This window comes from Suricata suricatta, chromosome 5 (assembly GCF_006229205.1).
Source record: "Suricata suricatta isolate VVHF042 chromosome 5, meerkat_22Aug2017_6uvM2_HiC, whole genome shotgun sequence".
Lineage (NCBI taxonomy): Eukaryota > Metazoa > Chordata > Mammalia > Carnivora > Herpestidae > Suricata > Suricata suricatta.
The window spans coordinates 137,195,634-137,223,000 of record NC_043704.1 but is presented as its reverse complement, the minus strand read 5'-3'; the positions used below and the strand labels follow the sequence as shown (position 1 = coordinate 137,223,000).

The following is a 27,367-nucleotide window of genomic DNA, read 5'->3' as shown; positions in this document are numbered from 1 at the left end:
GAACAACAATATCCTGATATCTCAACATCACCATTATAAGGAGATATTTTTTTTTCATGAAAACAGTGTGACAATAACTTTAAAGAACATTTTTGGAAATAAAAATCTTACCCATAAGCTACCTGCTGTCAATTACCTTCACTATTGTCATGAGCAGGTTCTAACTCATGCTGTTGATGGCATCCGTGAACAGTAATGTTAGCAAACACTTAGATGGCTCTTACCAAGGGCTAGGTACTATTCTAACTGCTTTCTGTACACTAACCTATGCCAACCATGTAGGTAAAAACTATGTGGGTTAAATCTCCATTTTCCCAAGCAGAGAACTGAGGCAGAAAAATTAAAAGGAAACTTAGAAAGCTCCATAGCTGGTGGGCGGTGGTGATGGTTACCGCCCAGCTCCAGGACCCATGCTCTGAATCACCACACTGTACAACTTGGTCACCTACCCAAACCCAAGAGCCTTTGAGAGACACATGTCTTTGGAGGACCCACCTCTTGGTGCCTTGATCTTGAATCATCAGGCCTACTCCGGCATATCTGCCAAGGATTAGAAAATATGAATTCTGGATAGATAGATCAATTCTAACCCAATATATGTAGGGCACAACAAGAGAGAGTTCTGCCTACCTCGATCCTAAATCTGTCCTCTCCCCAAATGTGTCAGCCATAAAAGGAGACTGTGAAAACCACTTCCAGGCCTGATTTCACAGTAGTGACTACATAAATTTAGTGGAAGATTTGGGGCACATCTGGACTTCTAGGGAATTTTACATTTCAATTTTCTCTACTCCAAAATGAGAATGAATACCAGCCTAATTAAACCGTTTCCATGGTCACTAGGGTGCTTTTTCCAGACTCTAAAGATCTGTTCTTTTACTTTAAAAACATTTCTTGCGCAGCTACTGTGTGCCAGGAAGTGAATAAGTCAGCTCTATTCTGGTGGAGGGAAAAGACAGTAAGGATTAACCAATCAGGATAACTGCAGGTGGTGACATGCGCCATGAGGGGCATAAACGTGGTGATGGGACAGAGTGGTTGAGAATTAGAAGTGAACAGAGACTTCACTTCCCTCAACAGGGAAGTCAGAACGGTCTTCCTGAGGAGGCCACACACGCTGTATCTGAAAGCTAAGAAACTGTTGGGGCACCTGGGTGTCTCAGTCCATTAAGTGTCTGATTTTGGCTCAGATCCCACGATCTGTGAATTGGAGCCCCACGTCAGATAGCAAAGAGCTCACTTTTGATCCTCTTTCTTTCTCTTTGCCCCTCCCCCATGCTCTTTCTCTCTCTCTCAAAAACAAATATTAAAAAAGAAGAAGAAGAAACAAACTCAGTAGGGTAAAATACAATCAGATCTCTTCATGTCTCATGGTCTCTCTAGCAAAGATGGCATGATGGCTAATGATTAAAAACAGCGAGGTTTGCACCTTTAGCTCAAAGGCTCCTTATGCTTTTCTTCAGTCTGATCATCTACAGAAAGAAGCAAAGAAAGTCTGGCACCAAATGATTTGCCATTAGTTTTTTTGTCAGGGCCATGAGGCTACCCAGGAACAAGAGTTTTCTTCAGGAAGCTAACATTTACAGAGCAACTGTTTTACCCACCAATCTCCTGCCATGGAGCTGACGTGAAATGTATATTTTGTAGGTCCTTGATCTGTTCAAGAACTCGCCCTTCTTGGTCCAAATATAAAGAACTGCTTCTCTAGGCCATTTTTTAGAGGGGTTCTGGGGGAGATCAGAACACCCCCACTGTCCCATTGGTCTCCACAATGAGCTTCATTTCTATCAGCCAACCCTCTTCTGTGCCTGGGATCACCCCCACATCTCCTCAGCGGAAGGACCACATTCCATTCAGTACTGTCACTTCAGCATCTATCACAGGTGTGGTTGAGATGGATGGTAGCTATTCTCAAAGACGGCTGCCATTAGAGTCTTTCTTCCCTGTATATACAGCTCATTATCTCCCGTGGACAGGTGCAGTCCATTCCTCTCTCTCATTGAATGGGGGCTGGTGTGTGATTCCTTTAAGCAACAGTATTAAGGGGCACCTGCATGGCTCAGTCAGTTAAGCATCCAACTCTTGGTTTTGGCTCAGGTCGCGATTTCATGGTTTTGTGAGTTCGAGCCCTGCATCAGGCTCCATGCTGATGGTGCAGAGCCTGCTTGGGCTTCTCTCTCTCTCCCTCCCTCTTTGTCCCTCCCCCACCTGTGCTGTCTCTCTCTCTCTCTCAACATAAATAAATAAACTTAAAATATATATGTATATATATTTTTTAAGACAACAGATTTTAGCACAGTGACTTTTAAGGCTAAATCCGGTGCCAGACCAGACACGAGAAACATGAGTTAAGAAGCCTGTAGATGACACCAGCCTGTGCTGCCATCTGAGGACAACTGTATGAGGAACCCCAAGTGAGAACTACCCAGCTGAGCCCATCAACTTTGAGCCTCAGTGAAACTTTGTTGTTTTAAGCCAGTAAGTTTTAGGGTCGTTTGTTACACAGCATAGATAACCAGAACAGAACTCAATAAATATTTATTTATTAAACAGAATGCACAGTTCCACTGGCCTGTCCTCAGACACAGGACAGTTAAGCCAGCCCCATGTCCCAGCCAGTTTACATATTTACACATACCTCTTGCAGAACGGTGCCTCCAATTGAGTATTTATGCTCAGGAAAAAAAAAAATTTCACTGAGTGGTAAATTATTCCAGCAAGGACATTAAGAATCCTTCATTAGGGGCAACTGGGTGGCTCAGTCAGTTAAGTATCCAATTTCAGGTCATGATCTCAAGGTTTGTGGGTTCGAGCCTCACGTCAGGATCTGTGCTGATAGCTCACAGCATGGAGCCTGGAGCCTGCTTCAGATTCTGTGTCTCCCTCTCTCTTTGCCCCACCCCTGCTCTCTTTCTCTCTCTCAGAAATAAATAAACATTAAAAAAAAAAGACTACTTCATTAAAGACAGCCTTGTGAAATGATATCCATGTCTGAATAGGCTTCTACGTATTAGGATTTGTGTCCTGTGTGGCTGATACCTTTATTCTGCTTACAACACCATTACACATATTATTTCATATATTTGTATATGATGATGGCCCATCTTGTTTTGAAAAAGAATTTGAGGAGACCATCCTGCTGATAATAGTATAGTAATATATAATAAGGGACTAAAAATTATATGGTGTCATAAAAGTTGGAAGTATTCAATTATCTGGAACAAGAAAGTAACTTATTCCCTTAAAGAATCTTCTTCATCACTTTTTACCCTGACACCAGGACTCTAGTCAGAAATGGAGACCGGTGGATTGACCTGGGTTTCAAATCTTTATTTGTGTCTGTGAAAATGAGAGTCATTGGCAAATAGGAAACTTTGAAAAATAGCCATGCAGATTTTCGTAATAATTTCAAAGCCATTCTTTAAAACTACTTCCAAAAGCATTTGTCCAAAAGCATTTAAATCATAATCTTCTAGTTTTCTCCTATCCACTCAAATCCCTGAGGGTACAAAAGTGCCCAAAGTAATAACCCTTCAGGTGTGATGACAATAATGATGAAATATAGAAGTGCAATGGGCAGGGGGCGCCTGGGGGACTTGGTTGGTTGAGCATCCAACTCACGATTCGTGAGTTCGAGCCCCCTATCAGGCTTGCTGCTGTCAGCACAGAGCCCACTTCAGATTCTCTGTCCCCTTCTCTCTCTCTGCTTCTCCCCCTGCTTGTGCTCGCACGCTCTCTCTCTCTCTCACTTTCCTTCTCTCTCAAGAATAAATAAACATTAAAAAGAAGAAGAAGTGCACTGAAAAGGGAACAAGGGGCATCTGATGACAAACAAAGGAAGCAGTGTCTCTCCACCAAGGGCAATTCACGTCTACACCTCCCAAGGGCGGGGAGACACGTGGTTTGGAGTAAACCCCATACCAGCAACAATATTTTCTGTTGACATTGTGTTATTATTCTGCTCCCTGCGTTCACATGCAAAGGTATGACTTTGGATGGATTTTCCACACAAGTATAAAGTGTGACCATCAGACCTAGGGCAGGCCTGCACTACTTTTCCCTGGCAGAGCTACTCTCTGATTTCACACATGCTTGACTGGGAAAGCCTCAGAAAAGGGGCATATGCAGAAGGGTCAGGCAGGATGAGTGATTTGGCCACATGTGGTCTGTGTAGACAGGTCATCAGACAAGTGCAACTCAAGCCAGAAAGCTTCTGTCACACCTGCGATTATAACTACATCAGGAAAAGGCAAAGGTGTATAGTCATGTGCATGGAGATTGGAACCAGACAGCCTGAGTTCAATGCTTGCCTCTGTCGGTTTATACGTGTATGGTTGTTGCTTTTTAATTACGTGACTTTGGGCAAGTTACTTCACCTAAAGCTCAGGTGACTTTACTTCACATGGCATAAAAGTTACAGATACAAGTGCTTGGCATATCACGAACAACCACATCAGTGGTTCCGAGGTGCATTGTCCCTACCACCCCATCCTCATGTCCCATCCCTGTTCATCCCAGGAAAAGGGACAGTAGTAATATCCCAAAGCCCAGGGACCTTTAATCACCGTTTGTCTGGGTCTTCCTGCCCCTCCTTACAAAGGTGCAAGAAGACACCCTGTGGTCAGTGGAGAAAGAGAAGAGTTCTGTCTGGCCCAATCCCACTCTGCATGTGGCAGAGAGCTTGCAGGTTCAAGCCAAGAGGTCCTCAGTTCGGAGGCAGCCATTGCAAAGAAGTCAGCATCTGCCACTCACCTTGAACAATACTGATGAACAGTCAAAGCAGAAAGGCACTTAGTCTCTATTTGTGCATCACCAGCCTGCTCTAGTACTGAGCTAGTTGAAGCTCACCCTTGCACACACCCCTGAATCTCTCCCTTTGGGCTTCCACTGCCCTCCACTGCCCAAGAAGAGACACTCTGGATTCCTCATTGTCTCATACCCCACATCCAGTCTGTCAGAAATCCCTGTGTCTGGCTCCCAGGATAGGTTTAAGTTCTTCTGCTTCTCTCGGTCTCTACTGCTGCCCTGTAGTCCAGCCCACATCAACCCTGTCTCCTTCCCAAAGCCCACAAGACCCGTCATCATGGGACCCTTACCTGCCTGTGTCCTTCATCTCCTGCAGTCTCTGGGCTCCATCCGCTTGGGCTTCCTTTCTGGCCTCAGGATTTGGCACTGTTTTTTCCCTTTGCCTTAAATGCTCTCCCCCCTGGCTCTGTGGAGGGCTGCTTTCTTGACATTCTTCCCATTAAAGCTCACGCGTCACTTCTCACCCTGGGCTTCCCCTCTGCTTCCTGACCCCCACATAGTATCATGTCACCTCCAGTCTAATCACAAACGAATTCTTCTGTGGGAGTATTCTTTTTGTTTATTGTCTATCTTCCCTCAATACAGTGAAAGTTCCGTAAGGATACATTGCTCACTGATGTAACCTCAGCATCTAGAACTAGGCCCGGCCCCATAGTAGTTGCCCAGTAAATATTGGTTGAACATATATAAACCTACATTTATTCACTCAACCAACCAACAAGCATTCTGTCCTCTACCTTTTAGCCCAATGCTTTCCACACAGTAGACACAGATACTTAAGGCTTATGCCTCCCACCCAAGAAATCCGTATCTTAGCTGTGTAGCTACATAACTGCAATATAAAGTAATAGTAATAAATGCCTAAATGCCACATGAGAAATGTACCTGAGCTACCATATGTGTTCCAGTGAGGAAGCCATCATTTCACACAGGTGATCAGGGAAGACTTCAAGGAGAAAATAGAATTTGAATGGAGTAGGATTTGGAATTGGCCAAGATAAGATGTAAGCAGGGACCTCAGAGAAAGTAAATGTCAGAGGAAAGGCAGCTCCAAACCACAAACGAGCAAAGCCAGTTGCGGAGGGATGTGAAGAGGTGGGCTGAGCAGGCGCAAGAGGTCCATTAGGGCAGACAAGGAGGAAGAAAGTCAGACTGAGAACTAGAAACACCCCATGAGCCAGCTAAGGCAGTGTGTGCCACAGAGGCAAAAGCCAGGCTTTGCCCACTGTCTGCCCTGGTGAGTCTGTAATCCAGAGGCTGATCATCAGTACCTGAGCTTGCTCTCAGTGCATTGCACATGCAGGCGTGTGTGAGTGTGTGTGTGTGTGTGTGTGTGTGCTTGTGAGCAAATACAACTCATGTCATGGATTACAAGGCTACTAGCTATATTAACATACCTAATTAGATACAACTGATGTCAAATAGTACTCCTCCTTATTTTTAATATCTCTCAAATATTGTACCAAATGATCCGTTATCTTTATGGGTAAAAAAATCTTTAGGAAAGTCATAGACAAGGTTGCATTGCTCAGCCTTAATGTTTCACACTTGATGTGTGAACACAAGTCAATTCAGAGACTATGTCTGTCTGTCTTCTATGTATCTACCATCCATCCGTGTATTTTTTCTGGTACCCAAGATCCATTATGGGGATAACCCTTGATAATAATAAAAAACTTTTATTTTGTATAGGATTTTACCTCTAGTAACTGTATTTTTCTTTTACTACCCAACTCATGTAAAAATGTAAAAATACATTTTTTCCTACCCTGATATTTATATTTCAACAGAAAAGCTTGTGAGGTGGTTACATTTGGGGGATTAATTTTAATTAATATTGCCATATTTCCTTGTATAATTTCCTCCTTTTTTCAAACCTTTAGAGGTATCACAGGCATCATTCAAATCCCCTGTGAACTCACAGATTAAATGGAAAATTTTAACATCAGTATTGACTCACACATTCCAAAGGACACTGAATACCATTCAATAAAATCAGATTCCATCTATCAGTGTTTAGTGGCAAGACATTTGGATTCAACCAGGCCAAACTATTTAAAATGTTAACATATTTTTATTTTATTTTTATTTCTAAAAAAGTTCACCCTATGTGTGTGTGTGTATATAAAACTCACTTTCTTTTTTAATATGTGACCATGTTCCTTTTATCAGTCGATCTTCATGAGAGAGTTGTAAGATAGACAAGGCAGGTAAATGAGCTTCATTTCTGGGGTGGAAAAAATTATAAAGACCGACAAGGAGGTGAAAAATACCAGGAGCAGCAGTGCCCAGAGGTATCTTTTCCTCTAGCTCAGTCTATGTGAGAAAGAGAGAGAGAGAGAAGCTATACATGTGATTATTCCATCAATTCTGTCTGCATCCAGAAAGCCAGAAAAAGAGTAGCCTCCCATGGGCTCCCCCATGCCAACTGCTGCCCCAAAACATCGTTACTGACTATGATAACATGACAGATGGGGTCCCTTTCCCACCATTTGCTGCCTGCAAAGTAAACCAAAAAAAGGTAAATAAAAAGAGAACTTACTGGATAACCCAAAAAAGGTCAATGCTACCAGAGTTCGTTATGTAATAAATTTTTTTTTAATTTTTTTAATGTTTTATTTATTTTTGATACAGAGACAGAGCATGAGCAGGGGAGGGTCAGAGAGAGGAAGACACAGAACCAGAAATAGGCTCCAGGCTCTGAGCTAGCTGTCAGCACAGAGCCTGATGCGGGACTCGAACCAACGAACGTGAGATCTGACCTGAGCTGAAGTCGGAGGCTTAACCGACTGAGCCACCCAGGGGCCCCTGTTATGTAATAAATTTTAAACTCCTCTCCTAGGCTGTAACCACAACTCTTGGCCCGCTTGGAGGGCCTGGGCTACTCCTGTTGACCCTGGCGTTTTGGTAACAAGTCAGTAAAAAAATCATCCTTTGCTTTTCTTTGTGGTAAAAATTAGACGTGAGCAATGACTGCAGATGTGCGGAAAGAAAACGATGACTGGATTACTCTGTGCTGGATGTGGTTACTGCCAGCCCAGGGGTTCTCCAAGTGTGGTCCCAGAGCAGCAGCAGCAGCGTGCTTCAGGAAGTTTTGCGAAATTCAGGTTGTTCCCAGGCTCTCCCCCTGATCTACTGCATCAGAAACTCTGGACATGGAAACCTAACCCAGTGATTCTGATACAGGGATGTTTGGGGACCATGGCAGTACACAGAACACAGTCTTGTCACAAGCGGTGAACCCTCACCACTCCAAGTGAGGGATTCAGCCTTGCTTGAGGCACTCATGGTGCCTGTTCTCCTGCCCACTCCTGCCCACTGTCTCACGCCTCCCAGCCCTGGGTGCCTGGTTCTGGTCAGTTCACTGTGGCTCTAGGCAGAGATGGTCTGGGGCAGGCCTGAGTCTCTGATCCCTTTGATCACCTTCACAACTTCCAAGAAGGCAGTGGGAGAGGCTGCTAAGGGGACTATTAAGACGAGTAGAATTTTGCCCCCTGGTGTCAAAAGTGTACAGATTATTAAAGCTTCAAAGTAAGGGGTAGATGTGGGGCTCCTGGCAGATTGCTGTGTGGAGTCTGGGTGACCGATATCCCAGTCCTGGCCTCAGGGGATTGTTCTTAACCTCCTTGAGCCCTTTGTTTGTTCATCTGCCAATCAGGATTGTGTGAGAACTGCTTGAGATAATGCGCTCCCTCAACGGGGCTGGCCTGCTTGGCCACAGATAAATGGTGGTCATTATTATCACAACAAGAAAGGACAGCACGGAGGACTGTTGCTGGCAGGAAACACAGGTGACAAGAGCAGATACAGGAGAGACCCTGATGGTCTTTGAGCGCCCTGCGAAGGAGCTGGAGAGTACCCACGGACAACAGGGTGGTTAAAGGAGCATACCCACCTGGGACGCATCCTAAAATGCTGATTCTGCACCATTAGGTCTGGGGAGGGGGCTTTCTAACAAGTCCCCAGATGACATCCAAGCTGCTACACCACCCTTTGAGTAGGAAGGCTATGGATTGTCCTTGTGCAAGTCAATGACAGAGAAGTGCCCCAGAAATCAAATCCTAGCAAATTCACCACTCTGCCCAAAAGCTTGCCAAGTTTACACAATTCAGTTCCTATAGGAGACCTAGAAGTCTTCCCCCTCAGCCCACCGAGACCTCCCCCATCTGGAGTCTGCAGAGCAGACAAGAACTTTGAGCCCCAGGAGCTGGGTCAAAAGCAAGAATGAACCCACAGGGTGCTACTTGCCAGAACATCCCATCATACTCCACCATCACAGTCCACACCTGCCAGAAAGTGCAGTGATCTGAAAATGCCACCCCAGAACCCCCAGCACGTATGGTATCTGGCATCGTTCACACATTCAGAACAGAACCCAAATTCCTGTTGTTTCTAGCTCCCTCTTTCTCTCACTTATTTTCTCTCTATTTCTGCAGCAACAATCCTGTGAACATGATCACTGGGGGCCATCAAAGCAATGGCCAAGACATATACTTTTGCTCAGAGAACTGAACTTTGTGGAAACTGCATAGTTTGTTAGTAAGCAAAGTGAAAACTGGAAATTATATAGTATGTCAATTCAGAAGAGATTTTCTGCCATATGAGAACTATGATAAATAAGGATCCTTCAGGTTCTTCACTTAAATCTTCCTTGTTTCTCCTCCTTAGCCAGAAGATATTGGACAAGCACCAATAGTAAATGCCCCAGAAGGTGGAAAGGTTGACTTGGAAGCCTTCAGCCATTTTACAAAAATCATCACACCAGCAATTACCAGAGTGGTGGATTTTGCCAAAAAGTTGCCTATGTTTTGTGAGGTGAGGAAACTGTTTTTCCTTCTGCATTATTTTTCATTACAGTTCCATCAATTTCCAGGAATACTGAGTACTATTTATAATTTAATATTAATTAGTAGGGACTTACTCACATGAAAGCAATGTCCGTACAAAACAAAAATCCACTCTATTTCATTTGATTCCCCTACCTTCTCTATTCAGTCATCATTCATTAGCTCATCCACATGAGGCTGAAGATTCTATCCATCCACTGACTCTGGGCAAAGGGAAATAGGATTTCTGTTCATTCAGCACCTATGATGTCCCAGTTATCATGCCCAAGCCTACCCACACTGAATCCAAACCTTATAAGAGATTTGCAGGATAGAGATTATGTTAACTTATCCAAACAGCCATGGCTTGAGTCGAAATCAATATGCTTCCATTACACATCACAGCAAAAACAGTTGTGTGGTTGTTTCTTCCTCAAGAATAAGGATCTCCCTCACAGAGTAAGGATCTTAGTAACTCCTTAAATCTCCTCCCTTTTCTTATAAGCACCCCATCTTCAAGGCACCCTGAAGAGCTCACCCAACAGAGCTCCTAGGCTTTCCCTTTTGTGCACCTCATCCCTAACTTTAGCAGTCTTACTAAGTGGTAGCTGGGGGCATGGGATCTACAGTCAGCTGAATGGGCAAGAACCCTACGTAAGTTATTTGGTATCTTCAAATCTTGGTCATCTCATCTTTGAAATGGGAATCATAATAGTATTTACCTCTCAGAGCTGTTGCAAGGTTGAAATGCAGTCCTGTATGTCAAGTGCTTGGATAGTGCCTGGTCCTAAGTATATCTATAAGTTTCAGCTGCTAATGCTGCTGCTATTTCCTCTATCACATTACCATCCTGCTCTAGCCTTCCTTTTTTAAATCAAGTAGAGAATTTTGCCCTTTGAAAAATCCCTTCAGGGGGTGCCTGGGTGGCTCAGTCGATTCAGGGTCTGACTTCGACTCAGGTCTTGATCTCATGGTTTGTGAGTTTGAGCCCGCATCAGGCTGTGTGCTGACAGCATGGAGCATGGAGCCTGGAGCCTGCTTCAGATTCTGTGTCTTCTTCTCTCTCTGGCCCTCCCCCACTTGTGCTCTGTCTCTCAAAAATAAATAAATGTAAAAACAAACAAACAAACAAACACCCTTCAGGTGCCAATCTCTTGCTCTGCCCACTCTCAAAGGGACCCAGAAAGATATCACGTAGAGAGGTCCACACACTGCTGTGAGCCTCTGCAGTAAGCTACCCAAATGAGAAGTGAATCTAGCCCCACGTAGAAAGAAGCCACCTCCCTGCCTGGATTGATTCCATTGTGCCTTGGCTTCCAGCTCATTTGTGCCTTTGAGTTTGCAACAGTGGGAGCCCAGCTAGAGTCTGAAAAACCTCAGACACTGATGGGGACGCTTCTCATTGCCTATTTTGAGCCTCCACAAGAGACATATCTGGAAGGACAGAGCAGCACGTTTCAGGATGCAGGTGTCTGGTCCCCAGACTCAGCTGAGGGACAGTGTGTGCCTCCCTGTTACTTCTCCCTCTTATCCCCTCACTGTGGTGGGGCCAGGGGGCCTGACACACTGGCTGGCAGCCCTGCAGTGGGAACTATTCATACCCAGAGGAGCCGGTGAGTCCTGGAGAAGTAATTTTGACTTGTGTCTGTACTTGGTATGGAGCTTTCTACGTCTCTGACCATCGTTTTTAAGAATTATTGCTTATTAGGGTTTGGAAGGTTATTTAAAATAACATATTCAAGATATTGATTCATAGTAACACCACTTAAAGATAAGCTGCTGACATTCTGGAGCCTACTTGAGTTTTTTCAATTGTGTGTGTGTGTGTGTGTGTGTGTGTGTGCATATATACCCGTATATATGAAATATGAAATATAGTAATGTACTTCCTACTTATGAAACTATGTTTTTTACTTTCTATTAAAGAGTAAAAGGCACATATAAGGTGAAGCCCAGTGAATTTTCACACACTCAACACACCCATGGAATAAAGAAACAGAACATTATAGGGGCACCTGGATGGCTCACTCGGTTAAGCATCCAACTTCAGCTCAGGCCATGATCTCGCAATGCATACGTTCAAGCCCCACATCAGGCTCTGTGCTGATAGCTCAGAGCCTGGAGCCTGTTTCTGATTTTGTGTCTCCATCTCTCTCTGCCCCTCCTCTGCTCACACTCTGTCTCTCCCTCAAACATAAATAAATATTTAAAAAAAAAGAAAGAGAACATTACCATCACCCTGTTAAACCAAACATTTTACCATGAGCCATAGAACACATCATTTAAGTGGTTTTTTTCCACAAAATAAATTTTAATGACCACAAACTAAAGAATAGATCTACAGAATTTAGGTTACCTGCTTTGACTGATCTTCAGTTAATTTCCCATTCTTCACTAATATAAACGTTCTACAATGAGCATCCGGTACCTAGGCCCTGCTCACCGCAGTTTCCTACAGGCAAATTTTAGAAGCAGAATCTAAGGAGCAGCACCTTTTAAGGCTTCTGGAACGTGTTGCCAAATTGCTCTCAAAAATGGTGGACACCTTTGCCAATGGTGCTGGTTTCCTCTGACTCTACATGTCATCTTTTTTTTTTTTTTTTTTTTTTTGGTGCACTGGGTTGAGTTTGTTTGCCTGGACCTTTCTTGGCCCACTGTCTGTCTCTCTGGACTGTGTCCTTGGCCCCCCATCCTTGGTGTCTAAAGAAAAAGTCTATTGAGTACACTACCCCTACAACCCAAGCTAGCCTGTCAGTCATATGTTCCCCTTTGGAGACTCACTAAAAATGTTTCTTAGAAAAATCTAAAGCTGATGTAAACCAACCACAGATATTTCAGTTCAAGAAGAAGGAAGAGAAGACATCTCTCCCACTAGTAACAAATATGTCCGTGGCAAGAGTCAGGGGCCCAGATGGAACTTCACAAGCACAGCTGTGGCAAGCTTCTCCAAGTTCCCTCAGAAGTTTAATCCTGCTTCAAAGTCATGATTCCATCTCTCTTCCAACCCTGATTTTTGTAGTCTCCAAATTAAAAAAAAACAAAGTGGGGAGGGGCTGCTTTTACAGCAGAGATGCATCTGTTTCCTGTGTGTGTGGCCTCCTGAGGACCTTCAGCCCTTTCTTATTCTGTTTAGAACCCCAAGGAAGAAAATGACCTCTGTAGGCCCGTGAGCATCCTATGGAGTGGGTTGGAGGTCCCAGGTGGTCTGGAGAGCCAGAGCTTTCCCGCCAGAGGCATTTTGGTGCATGTGCTGTTCAAATTATGCTCACAGTAATTTTGTGCTAAGATCCATGCCAATCCACCAGCAAGGTTGGTAGACAGCCCAGGCTTCAAAAGATCTAAAATCATTGCTGGCAAAACACATTAAGAATCACTTCTAGGGGTCCTGGGTGGCTCAGTTTGTTAAGCGTCCAACTCTTGATCTCGGCTCAAGTCATGATCTCACGGTTCGTGGGATCAAGCCCTGCACTGGGTTCGGCGCTGACAATATGGAGCCTGCTTGGGATTTTCTCTCCTCTCTCTCTGACCCTCCTCTGTTCAAAATCTTTCTCTCTGTCAAAACAAATAAATAAACATAAGAAAAAGAATTACTTCTGGGGTGTACGGCATGGACATCTTTTCCAATCAGCCTGAGTGCCTCTCTCCTAAGGTGACAGAGAGTCTGTGGATGTGCCCCTGCATCTGGCCTGCCGTGCCCTCCTGCAGCAGCCTCACAGTGAAGCATTGTGGCAGATGACTGAGGTTATTTGCCCACATGTTGAAACAAATCTCACCAACACCCTACAAAACTTTTTTTTTATGAGAGAGAGAGCACGGAAGTGTGCAAGCAGGGGAGGGACAGGGGCAGACAATGAGACAGAATCTTAAGCAGGCTCCACGCCTGGCATGGAGCCCAACACAGGGCTCATCTCACAACCCTGAGGTCATGACCTGAGCCAAATTCAAGAGTGGAACACTTAGACTCAGCCACCCAGACGCCCCACCTACAGACCCTTCCAAAAGGGAGAGGCATCTGGCCTAGTTTCTAAGCTGTTGATGATTCTTAACAAATACTGACTTAACTTTTATTTAAATCAGAACCAATTAACAGTTAGGAAGTTTTAAAAAGAAATCTTCTACTTCATCTAGATTCAGACTTGGCTACAAAGACAGAGCCTGTCCAAGTTTGCATTCTTTATGACAGATTAAAAAAACAAACGGTTTGATCCAATCAGTAATTTCTCTTTGCCATTCTGTGCCAGGGGGTCTCAAGAGCGGGGTCCCTGAACCAGCAGCATGGGCATCCCCTGGGAACTTGGAGAATGCAGAAATGTGGAAGGTGGAACTAGCAATGTATTTAACAAGCCCTCAGGTGACCCTATGAGGCTGAAGTTTCGGGGGGGGGGGGGGGGGGGGGGGGGGGGGCCATTAAAGCCAGCCTGCGCCCCCTTGGGCCAATTCTCCATCTTACTAGTGGAAGATCTATCCAAGCTCAGGGTTTCCCATTTCCTACCATGATCTTGGGCCAGGAGTCCAAGGATATAATTGAAGAATACAAATTAGAACCTAAATAAAAGTAAATCACAGTCATTTTTTTAATGAGTGGAAGGAGAGAATTCCCATGTATATATTCTAGAACCAAATATGAAACGACTTTTATTTTGTAGAAAAAGCTAAATAATTTGAAATTAAATAGTAAGGTGGCTAAGCTGAGTTAGCAAAAAATGTGAAATGCCCAGCATTTTAAATATAACTCAGTAGTATTACCTTCAGTTTTATGTAACAACCTAAATTGAACATGTGAGTGTTGCCAAGAGTATTGTCTCAAAAGAGTTTGTATCTGATTTAATGAAAAGGTAAAAACTATGTGTAATTTACATATTCAGGTTATGGTAACTTAGTCATATCCAGAGTATTTCGAAAGAGTATGTTATCTTCTTCTCTTTGCACTGGATTCTAGCTTCAAATCCTAGCCTCACCGACAAAACACTCATGTGACCCCTTAGTATGTTACTCAACCTCTCGGAGCCTGGATTTCCACCTCTATAAATGAAATTAAAATTAGAACATTTACTTCACGGGGCACCTGGATGGCTCAGTTGGTTGAGCATCTAACTTCTGCTCAGGTCATGATCTTATGGTTCAAGCCCTGCACTGGGCTCTGTGCTGACAGCTCAGAGCCTGGAGCCTGGTTCAGATCCTGTGTCTCTTTCTCTCTCTGCCCCTTCCCCACTCACACTCTGTGTGTGTCTCTCTCTCTCTCTCAAAAATAAACATTAAAAAATTAAAATTTTAAAAAATTTTAAAGAATATTTACTTCACTGTATCACTGTGAAGATTAAATAAGATGACACATTAAATCTTAGCATGATGCCCAATGCATCAAAAATATCCATTAACTAATAGGCTTCCAAACCATTTTGATAATGGCTTTTAATTCAACATTCTCCCCTGCCAGAAAGTAAAACTGATATTTTTGTTATTTTACTAACAAAGTTCTTTTTTTCCTGTTTGTTATAAATGCTGTCACATCATCACAAATCCTAATTAACAAAACAACCCAATACATTTAAAATGAGATTACAGGGGCATCTGGGTGGCTCAGTCCGTTAAGCGTCCAGCTTCGGCTCAGGTCATGATTTCATGGTTCGTGGGTTCGAGCCCTGCGTCAGGCTCTGTGCTGACAGCTCAGAGCCTTGAGCCTGCTTCAGATTCTGTGTCTCCCTCTCTCTCTGACCCTCCCCTGCTCATGCTGTCTCTCAAAAATAAAAAAAATAATAATTTTTTTTTAAAAAATGAGATTACAGAACTGGCAGAGAACTCCAGTGTGTGGAGTAATTCTGGTGCCTGAAGTAGTGAGAATATAACCCCAGGAGCCACGAGGACTGGATTCTAATTCCACCTCGACCCCTAATTCACTGGGTGCCCTTGGGTAAAGCTTTAACATTTCTGGGCCTCAGGGGTAACATGCATCTATCAGCAACCTTCTCCTGTTGTGCCTTTTGAGAGACCTACAAGGAGCAAACTTGCCTCAAAAATCAAAGAGAAGCAGAGTTTCCAGCTAAAGAGTAGAGTCAGCCGTTGGCTAGTAGAACTATGAGAAAATTAGGTAAGCTTAACATAAACCATGTTCTCAAGCAGCTATCAGTTGGTGTTATGATACAAACCTCCGGAGTAAGGGGTTATGAGCACAATCTCACACCTGATGGTAATCCAAGGTAGAGATCTATAGCCATCACAAAAGAAATACAAACTACTGAGGTTAAAGTTGGTGACCACCTTGGAGTATGAAAAATGGTTGTTGCAAATCTGCGGCCAAGTAGGAAGGGAAAAGCCGTAGCCTCAAAAAGCGCAAGAGTGACACTGATCGCAAGATGTCGTCCCTGTTGCTATTAAAATACTGCATGTTATTCCTCACTGACGTGTTCTTGCTGATGTGGGCTGGTTTCTTTCAGCTGCCATGTGAAGACCAGATAATCCTCCTCAAAGGCTGCTGCATGGAGATCATGTCCCTTCGTGCTGCTGTGCGCTATGACCCAGAAAGTGAGACTTTAACCTTGAATGGGGAAATGGCAGTGACGCGGGGCCAGCTAAAGAACGGGGGTCTTGGGGTGGTGTCGGACGCCATCTTTGACCTGGGTATGTCACTGTCTTCTTTCAACCTGGATGACACAGAAGTAGCTCTCCTTCAGGCCGTCCTCCTGATGTCTTCAGGTGAGTACTCATTACTGGGCGACAAAAGAGCTTTTGCTTGTCTGGTACTAAGTCAAATCCCTTGATGAGTTTCCAATCCCCCTACCCCTTTAGCTGCAAAATCATAGCTATTCTCTTCAGCAAGCAATTAGGGGTTTGCCAATGAACTGGGGACTGAAGGAGGGTGTCAGGTATCTGATGCTTCCTGCAATCTCCCAGCAGAGTAGAAGGACCCAAAGGCGTCATTTTACTCTATGAAGTGACCCACCTTCAATGGTGACCCATTGACTTATTATGGTGACCCAGCCTGACCTAGGGTAGTTGGCCAACCCTGCCCCCTTCTGGTTTTATTACACAGGATATGGGTATGAGTGACTACACCATTCTGTGTTAAGTTTTGGTTGATGAAAATTTGTTTATGGCTTAGCTACAACTTAGGTTTCAGCTGTTTATTACTATTAGCACACTGCCCCAAAATTCAGTGGCTTAATGGTGGAGGTTGGGGCTGAGCCATCAATCACAGCTCTAGGCCGCCATGCAGCCTCTCCTCTGGCAGGCTAGCTGGGCTTCTATGTGGCTGGAGGGTCCCAAGAACTCCAGGCACACAAAATCAGAAATTGCAGATGTCTTAAGGCCCAGGTTTAAGTCATATAGCATCACTTCTGCCACATTCTGTTGGTCCAAATGAGGCTCAGCACCAGTCCAGAGTCAAGAGCCCACCTCTAGTTGGGAGGAATGGCAAAGAATCTGCAACTATCTCTAATCTGCATAGAGCTCATTATCAAGCCCCAGACTCCTTCAACGAAGAGTAAGTAATAATAAGCTGACACTTATTATGTCCTAATAAATAAGAAATGCAAAATACATCAAACTCTTTAAGGAAAGCTAGTCTTTAAATAGAAGGTAGTTTCAGAAGCCTTCTGTGCATTTTCAGAGCATCTTCAGTTTAGCTGAGGGCCACTCTGCATAACAGCTGTCAGCTTCGCTTATCCATCTCTCCCTCTGGGCTGTTTATTTTTCGAGGACAGAAATATGTCTAATTACAATTGGGCCCGTGTTCAGTAGAATTTGAAAGATGTTTATTGGGTAAATGACTAGATAGATGGGTAAATTATCAGTCACAAGTACAATGCGAACCCTTTATAGAGTCCATGCTTCCTTGTTAACTCAGTAGAATTCCTTTTTGCTTTTTTTAAGCTCATCTTGAAATTTATTTGCTACAAAAATTTAGGTATGGCAGACTTTTTTTAAAAAATTCTTTTTATTATGGAAAATCTCAAACATAAGCATAAGTAGATAGAATAGCATGATGGAGGCACCTGGGTGGCTCAGTAGGTTCAGCATCCAACTCTTGACTTTGGCTCCAGTCATGATCTCACAGTTCATTGGATCAAGCCCTGCGTCAGGCTCTGTGCTGACAGCATGGAGCCTGCTGGGGATTCTCTGCCTCCTCTCTCTGCCTCTCTTTCTCTCAAATAAATGAATAAACATTAAAAGAAAGAAAGAAAGAAAAGAATAGCATAACGAACCCTGTTGTATGCTGTGGTGGACACTCTCTAGGGTGCCCCCCACGATCCCTACCTTTTGATGTTTACACCCTTGTACATCCCCTCCCACTGTGTGCAGAACCTGTGACTTGCTTCAGTAGAATACAATGAATTCAATGTCACCCCCCATGCAGTTAGGTTATGTTATGTTATAAAAGATTTCTTCTTGCTAACAGGCTTGCCCTAGAGATTCTCCTTGCGGCCTGGATGAAGTAAGTGGCCATGTTAGGAAAGCTCACATAACAGGGACCTGCTTGTGGCCTCTCAGAGCTGAAGGCAGTTTCTAGTTGACAGCCAGTGAGAAACCCAGGCCCTTGATCCTTTAGGAGAAGTATTCGTAAGAAATAAAATGGGTGGGGCACCTGGGTGTCCCAGGCGTTTAAGCATCCAACTCTTGGTTTTGGCTCAGGTCACGATCTCATGGTTTGTGAGTTCGAGCCCCACATTGGGCTCTGTGCTGACAGTTCAGACCCTGCTTGGGATTCTTTCTCTCTTCCTTTCTCTCTGCACCTCCCCCACTTGCTCATGTGCGCGTGTGCATGAATGCATGTGTTCTCTCTCTCTCTCTGTCTCTCAAAATAAACAAAGTTTTTTAAAAAGAAAGAAAGAAAATGGGTAACCCCTTTCCTTCTTTGGGTTTCAGTGTCCCTTAAAATAAAGAAATTGAACTAAATAAGTGGGAATCATATTCCTGGGGGGGATTCAAGGTCATTTTTAGCTGAAATTGTAGTGGTACAAAGAATTTCAAATAACACTGAACCATACCGGGAGAAAGCTATTTCTTTTACAGTTTTCTTTCTAGTTATATCTGCTTCTAAATACGGCAAGGAGAGAGATACATTTTGGTGCCAGTCTCTCCTGAACGCCTCTCTAACACTTACTGACCTCCCTGTTTAATGGAGTGGATCTCGGTCTTCGGCAAAAATCTTTAGCTAAAGTTTAATAAAAGTGAGGTGTCTGTGCTGACAGCGCAGAGCCTGGAGCCTGCTTCAGATTCTATGTCTCCCTCTCTCTGCCCCTGCCCCGCTCATGCTCGCTCATGTTCACTTGCTCGCTCCCTCTCTCAAAAATAAACATTACAAAAATAATAAATTAATAACTAAATTAAATAAGTTTAATAAAGGTTTCTGTCACACTCCAATTTTTAAGGCTACTTTCTAAGTACGGCAAATGGGTTTTTATTTAATGAATAATATGTTTCCCCTGTAGTGAGTCAATTTTAACAGATTGTTAAACAAATAATCTCAGTAAAGTAAATAAAGGGAGTATTGGAGAAAGTTGTGGTATCAAACCTTATCAAATACTTCTCTGGGTGATTCTTCCCCATCCTCTGATTCTGATGACGCTGTCACTGCCTGAGAGCCACGTGACACACTTAAAACCTTTTGAAAACCTTCTCCACCATAATGACCTGGGCACTTTTCATTAATACTGACAGGACCAGAAAAATACTACAAGACACTTTACAGTTGGCAACTACATATAGCTACAAATCTACATATCTGCGCTCCACGACTCCAGCCCTCCTCAGTATTGTCTTCTAAGCTGCATTGTTCTGTCTGGCATTAAAGTGACATGGTATCTGAGGGCTCTTCTACAAAGCCTTCTCCAGGAGCTGCTACCATAAGTTCTTTGGCCCTGCAGTGCTGAGCGGAGAGCTAAAATGAAATGATCCCAAGAACATAGCTTTGAGAAATTCTGTCCTAAAGAGTTAAAGACAGTATTTGACCTTTAAAATAGTCCTTCATAGGGGACGCCAGGGTGGCTCAGTCAGTTAAGTGTCTGACTTCAGCTCAGGTCATGATCACAAGCTCATGAGTTCAAGCCCCACATGGGGCTCTGTGCAGACAGCTCAGAGGCTGGAGCCTGCTTTGAATTCTGTGTCTCCTTCTCTCTCTGCCCCTCCCCTGCTGATGCTCATTTAAAAAGTTTATTTAAATATACCTTCATAAACATGCCTAATATTACTTGAACATGAACAAAACGTCCTTTCGTTTTCTCTTTGTCAATTACATGACCACCTTATCCTTATCTCTTATCAAAGGACAGAATTTTGAGCCCACAAAACCTGGGTCATTTTTTTTTCCCTTTGAAGGAGTACATCCGGAGCAGTATTATGTTGCTTTTCTACCTGGATCAAAAGGTAAAGGATCCTGTGGAGAATTCTTCTGGCATACTCAAAGAAAGAGAGAAGATAGGGGTGAGAGAAAGAAAGAGAGGGATTAAGGTGATCCACAGAGTAGCAGCATCAAATACAAAAGAAAACGCAAAATAAAGATGCACAAGTTGCAATTCAAGCCAAATAGGGGATTCCAAAAGCCCATGTATTTTGTTTAAATGCAGAAGTGGATTGAGACATTAGTGTTGAGCCTTCCTTTCAGATTAGGCAGAACCCTGTTTTGATTTCTACTAATATAGATCCTTCAATAACTGCGTAAAGTGCGATCTTATTTGATCAGAGCCACAAAGAGCAAACTGAAGAGAACGGGAAGCAGAGTGGGAGAGCTCTCTGGAGCTATATGAGGGATCCATCCTGGTTTATAAATATTTTTAATTTTTTTATTGAATTATAATTGACATATAACATCGGATTAGTTTCAGATGTACATAATTTGATATTTGTATACATTGAAAAATGATCACTTATTGTGATCAAAAACTACAAAATTTTTCGACTGTGATGAAGACTTTTTTAAAATAGTTTTTATAAGATTACTTATTTATTTTGAGAGAGATAGCATGTGAGAGCAGGGAAGGGGCAGAGAGGAAGAGAGAGAATCGCAAGTAGGCTCCAAGCCAACAGCATAGAGCCCAACATGGGGCTCGATCCCTCAAACTGTGAGATCATGACCTGAGGTGAAATCGGTAGTTGGACACTTAACTGACTGAGCCACCCAGGCCTCCCTCTCCTGTGATGAAGGCTTTTACAATCTACTCTTAGCAACTTCCAAATATGCAATAGAGTATCATTAACTATCATACTGTACATTACATTACTGTATGTTACATTTCCATGACTTATTTTATAACTGGAAGTTTGTTTGTACCTTTAGACACCCTTCACCCATCAAGACCACCCTAGCCCACAGCCTCTAGGAACCTCCAATCTGTGTTCTGTTTCTAAGAGCTTGGTTTTGTTCATTTGTTTTTAGACTTCACATATAAGTTAGATGATACAGTATTTGTCTTTCTCTGACTTATTTCCCTTAGCATAATGTCCTCAAGGTCCATCATAGTTGTTGCAAATGGCAAGATTTCATTCATTTTTATGGCTGAATAGTATTCCATTGTGTGTGTGTGTATCACATCTTTTATATCCATTTGTCCACCAAGGGACACAAGTTCTTTCCATATCTTGGCTATTGTAAATAATGCTACAATGAACATGGGGTCCATATATCTTTCCAAGTTTGTGCTCTTGTTTTCCTTGGATAAATGCCCAGTAGTGGAATTACTGGATCATACGATAATTCTATTTTCAATATTTTTTTGAGGAAACTCCATTCTGTTTTCCAGACTGGCTGCACCTATTGCTTTCCCAGCAACAGTGTACAACATTTGTTATCTCTCATCTTTTTGATAAATAGCCAATCTAACAGGTGTGAAGTGATATCTCATTGAAGTTTTGATTTGCATTTCCCTGATGATTAGTGATGTTGAACAACTTTACATGTGCCTATTGGCCACCTGTATGTCTTCTTCAGAAAAATGTCTCTTCATGATCCTCTGCCCAGTTTTTAATCAATTGTGGGGATTTTGGGGGGCACCTGCATGGGCTCAGTTGGTTAAGCATCCAACTTTGGCTCGGGTCATAATCTCATAGCTTGTGGGTTCGAGCCCTACAATAGGCTCTGTGCTGACAGCTCAGAGCCTGGAGCCTGCTTCACATTCTGTGTCTTCCTCTCACTCTGCCCCTTCCCCACTCATGCTTTGTCTCTTTCTCAAGAATAAACATTTAAAAAAATATTTATTAATTGTGGAGTTTCTTTACTATTGAGTTGTATGAGTTCTCTTTATATTTTGGATATTAACCCCTTGTCATATATATGGTTTGAAAATACTTTCTCCCATTCCATAGGTTTCCTTTTCATTTTGTTGATGGTTTCCTTTGCAGGTTTTTCAATTGATGTAGTCCCACTTTGTTTTTGCTTTTGTTGCTTTTGCTATTGGAGTCAGATCCAAAAAAAAATCATCACTAAGACTAATGTAAAGCACCTATGTTTTCTTCCAGAAGTTTTATGATTTTAGGTCTTACATTCAAGTTTTTATTCCATTTGGCATTAATTTTTGTGTATAGTGTAAGATAGGAATCTAGTTTCTTTCTTTTGCATATTCTTTTCAGCATCATTTACTAAGGAGACTATCCTTTCCTCTTTGTATATTCTTGGTTCCTTTGTCATAAATTAATTGGCCATATATGAATGAGTGTATTTCTGGGCTATCTATTCCATTCCATTGAACTTTGGGTCTGTTTTTATATCAATACTATAATGTTTGGATTACTATAGCTTTTAAAATAGTCTGAAATCAGAGACCATGATGCCTCCAAATTTGTTCTTTTTTCTCAACAAAGCTTTGGTTTTTCTGGGTCCTTTTGTTTCCATACACATTTTAGGATTGTTTGTCATATTTTTGTGAAATAGGAATTGAAAAATATCATTGAAATTTTGATAGAGATTGCACTGAAATCTATAGACTGCTTTGGGTAGTATGGACATTTTAACAATATTCATTCTTCCCATCCATGAGTACAGAGTATCTTTCCATTTATTTGTGTCTCCTTCAATTTTTTTTCTCAATGTCTTAGAGTGTTCAATGTATAGGTCTTTTACTTTCTTGGTTAAATTTATTGCTAGGCATTTCCCTCTTTCTGATGCTATTGTAAATGGGATTGTACCTTCATTTCTCTTCCTGAAAATTCATTACTAGTTTATAGAAAGAAAACAGATTTTTGTCTATTGATCTTGTATCCTTCAAATTTACTGAATCTATTCATTAATGCTAACAGGTTTTTTTTGGTGAAGTCTCTCTATACAACATCATGTCATCTGCAAATAGTGACAGTTTTATTTCTTCCTTTCCAATTTGGATGCCTTTTATCTCTTTTTTTTTTTTTTTTTTTTGCTTACTCGCTCTGACTAGAACTTCCAATACCATATAAAGAGGTGAGGGTAGGAATCCTTGCTTGTTCCTGATCTTAGAGGAAAAGCTTTCAGCCTTTCACTGTTGAATATGATGTTAGCTGTGGGCTTGTCACACATGGCCTTTAGTACGTTGAGGTACATTCCCTCTTTACCCACTTTTGTGACCTAAGTGTTTGCAGCCTGGATGTTCCCCCATCATCTAGCCTTCTCATGACATCCCTTACCTTTTGTATGAATTTGCCTTGAGCCCCCCCACCCCAACCCCATACTGTGAGAAGGCCAGCAGTCCTCCAAGACTTGGGAAGATTTCTTGGTCATTACATGATCATGGTTTCCTCTAGCTCCAGCTTCCCACTGTAATTCTTCCCTACTCTGCATGGGGCAATGCTAGCTTCTTTTCTTTTCATTTAATTCCCCCAAAACACCCATAACACAAGGCTGCTACAGGTAGCAGCTTCATTAAATGTGTAACAGAATGGAAGGAGTGGTTCACTGCAGCCTGGCAAACAATTAAGATTGGGTATTGTCCTTCTTTGTCTTCCTGAGAAGTTCTTATCACCTGACACTCTTCCTCTGGCATTCAGGCCCCCTGCAATGTTTCCAATCTCTTCTCACACCTCCCCTTCTCTGCATGTCCATGCTTGTCTTCCCCTCTCTGCCAGGCAGCCAGTGGAAACTCAAAATCTTTCCCTTATTATGCACAGTATTTCAACTCAGTAGATGAGGCTTCTCCTTTTGTACCCTAGGAGGCAGGCATCACTATTCCCACCCAAGGTGGTGATTTACCTAGCCCAGAGATATTTATCTGAACAAAGCATTGACTCTCTTTAGTAAATTGTGACACTTCTCTGGTACCGTTGGTCCCTAATGCCCCAGAGTTCATGTTACACCCATGCTCATTCCTGGGAGTTGACAGGTCCCCAGATCTGTCCACTTCATGCTAAAGGGCTTGACATGGACAAAGCAAACCTTCTCATTTTCATTTCTGAGTTAACATCCATCTTCTTTCTTCCCTTCAGACCGCCCAGGGCTCGCCTGCGTTGAAAGAATAGAAAAGTACCAGGATAGTTTCCTGCTGGCCTTTGAACACTATATCAATTACCGAAAACATCATGTGACACACTTTTGGCCAAAACTCCTGATGAAGGTGACAGACCTGAGGATGATTGGAGCCTGCCATGCCAGCCGCTTCCTGCACATGAAGGTGGAATGCCCCACGGAACTCTTTCCCCCGTTGTTCTTGGAAGTGTTCGAGGATTAGACTGACTGACTTCATTCTCATAATTCCTACAGCACTACTGGGTGTCATTTCATTCCATTGCCTAGCTCTTTTTTGTTTGTTCCTTTGTTTCTTTGTGTTGGGAGAAACTGTTTGGGGGTAAAGGGAGGTAGTCCTTAACATAGACATGGATGAAATTACCCCTTGAATGCGGGTACTTGTAACTATTGCATTTGTTCTCCAGTCCTTTGATGTGAATGCTTTGAAGGTTTTACAGTTGTGGAGGTGGGGTGGGGACAATCATTAATTCACCAGCACCAAGCCATCACCAGCTCCCATCTGTCCCTGGTCAGAGACTCAAGCAAGCAAAATGGCGTGGCAGAAGACTAATGAAGCCTTAAAACCAAGATAATATGGTCATCTTGATCCAGCCCTGATTTTTGCAGGCCTCCAATTAGCACAGCACAGACCAACTTTGGTTAGATGTGGCTTTCGGCTTTCTAGGGAAAGGTCTGAACTGATTTTTATCTATTCAAGAGCACGCTGTTTTCCTCAGCCTTCATTCTCTCTTGGCAGCATAACGTGGAATGTATAGGAATATTTGTTCCTGAAAAGCCAGCTGTCCTTTCACTACAATTTTTATCATCCTATGATTTAATTCAAGCTATACAAGGGTGGGACTCAAAGATATGCAGGTCTTTGACAGACTAAGGCCAACAAGGGGAATGATTTTACTCAGTGAGCCCAAAGAAATTAGAAAACTTTACTAATGTCAGTGACTCAACAGTTTCCAAAAATTCACATAGCCTTACCTCATAGTAAGGAAGGCTTCTTTACAGTTTAGGCTCAGAGAAAATTTCCACAGAAATCAAACCTATTTACAGAGAGTTGTCACTTTTCAATGACATCTGATCTGTCATCTCCTAAACTCCTGAAGTTATTTAATCCTGATTGCATCTTTGCTGAGCTGACAACAGATTTCCCTGCGGATTAAATCTTCTAATCAAGGAGAGATAACAAGCTGAAATTTGAGTCTTGTTCTGGAGGAATTCTGAGGCAAGATTAGTGCGGTACATTCTGAGTTGACGAAGTAAAGTGTTCTGAGAGTCTCTTCATGTGCTGATGGTTCCTTTTGGTCTTAGATCCTCAAGCTCTTTGCTCTACAGACAAATGTTTTCAAGTCCCCTTTTCCCTGGCTCAGACTTGACTATCACTGAACAAAGCCTGGTCTGGCCACTGACCCTCTCTGCCTCTTATAGCACTGCCCTTTCAGATGTCTCACAGAAAATACCTGCAGACCACATACAAAACCTTACTCCCCTTCCCTCCCTAACCCTCCTCCCTGATGACAAACGCTGGAGTAGGCTGTGCCCAGAAAACCCATGGTGACCCCTGATCATTTCAACTTCAGAAAGTGGGCAAAGAATGTACCCAGGCAACTGAATGTATCTTGTTCTTCACTGGTATAGTAGACATAAACTATTCCTTTACCTGCCTTGAACTGCCTTATCCTGGAAATATTGGGGAAAACAAGCCATATCGGTGAGATTTACCTAAAAAAACAAGGAATGCAAGCCACTGTGAAAACCAAGTGGGCTAATTCTTTTGTAACTTGCCCAGAAGTTAGGACGCCTGAGTTCTAGTTTGTGCTCTATCAAACTGGTGGGTTTGTGACCTTGGATCTTGGTTTTCTCACCTGAGAGAAAGTCATGAACTTTAAAATCCTTCCCATCCTTACTCTTGTACTGATGGGGGGGGCGGGGATCAGGGGGGATGGGGAGATGGGGAGGACTCTATTCCTTTTCAGTGGTTTCTTTCATATTTCAAATTTTTAGCTTTATTAGACAGAAATTATGGCCCTTTAACATTTAGGGAAAGCATATTTGGTATTGAGACATACTACTCATCAAGTATTTAGAGAAAGGCCTTGAAAAAAGGAGAGAAACAGCACGGAAAGACCTAAGTGTGACTGGGAATAACCTGGAAGGAAAAATAGATGTTTAATGTGTGAAAGCGAGTATACTAGCTTCCGAGGAGAAGGAAACAAGAATATTGCTATGGAACTAGCTAAGCAAAGAAAGGAAGTGGGGGAAGAGATTAAAATTATAAACCTGAAGTTCATAGGCAGATTACCTGCTTTGACTTTATCTAGAGTTTGTTTCATTTTGATTTCTCTAAGGCAGTCTCTAACTAGTCTCCTGAAGCCCTTGCTTTGTTAGCAATTCAGCTCCCTCTGTTGACTCTCCTTGGAGAAGTAGTCTTTGTAACAACGCTGAATCACCTTCTAAGCTCCAGGGTCACTCTGAGAAGCTCTGTGATGAGGGGCAAGTTTTCTCTCAGAAGGGAATGAGAGGAAGTCAAGCAGGAAGGGTACTGGAAGGTTCACAGACACCTTGGGCATCAAGCCCTCCCAGGAAAGTATCCTTAATTTGTTTAACAGAGATTCTGAAGTATATGAGATACACCCAGATTCAAATATAAGTAGAGTCGGATCTAAGGCTAAATCTGAATGCCTTGGGGGTTTACCGTGACTGGGCACTGGCCAAATGGGACAGTGTATCTACAGTAATCCAGCCAGCTCTGAGTAAATTTACGTTTGATCCTCAGTTCCTAAAATGATTGCCTTAGAAAGGCAAACTACTGGCCTGAAACCCTTGTTGGAGGCTGAATACTTTATGCTGAGCAGGACACCCCTTTAAAGGACTTCAGTTTGAAGGGAAAGGCTACATGTAAGGACTCCAAGGACCAGGACCCTTGGGTCAAAATGATTCATTTCTTCTGTAACCGGTTGAGGTACTTAGTGCATCTCAAGACTCCATCTCATACAACTCAATCAGGAGGGATTTACTCTGGATTTTTTTTTAAAACATGGTTTTCTTATATTGTCCTGGCTTTCAAATCAAGCGTGAACCTGATAGAAGCCCCTCACAGAGGGGGGGCATCCCAGTGAAGGAGAACGCACCTGCACCACTGGGATTCTTATTTATAAATCATTTAATTTGGGGGGGGTGCGTGGCGTGGGGGGTGTGTGTGGGTGGGTGGTTGTGTGTGTGCGTGTGTTTGTACTCCTCAAGTGTACTTTGCTCTTCAATTTAGATGTGCCGTATTTCCAGAAATAGTGAAAACAATAAGATCTTTACTTCTTCTTGATTC

At 42.8% G+C, this 27,367-nt stretch overlaps 1 protein-coding gene across 1 annotated transcript in view; it reads left to right on the top strand.

Moving 5' to 3' along the window:
* The window catches only part of THRB (thyroid hormone receptor beta), a 378,523-nt gene extending 353,194 nt beyond the window's left edge, over positions 1–25,329 (top strand). Inside the window, exons 9-11 of the mRNA XM_029940360.1 lie at positions 9,475–9,621; positions 16,067–16,325; positions 24,015–25,329. Of these exons, the coding sequence (XP_029796220.1) occupies positions 9,475–9,621; positions 16,067–16,325; positions 24,015–24,256 (648 nt within the window). The 3' untranslated portion in view covers positions 24,257–25,329. The remainder of the gene's footprint in view (positions 1–9,474; positions 9,622–16,066; positions 16,326–24,014) is intronic.
* The last annotated feature ends 2,038 nt before the right edge of the window (positions 25,330–27,367 follow it).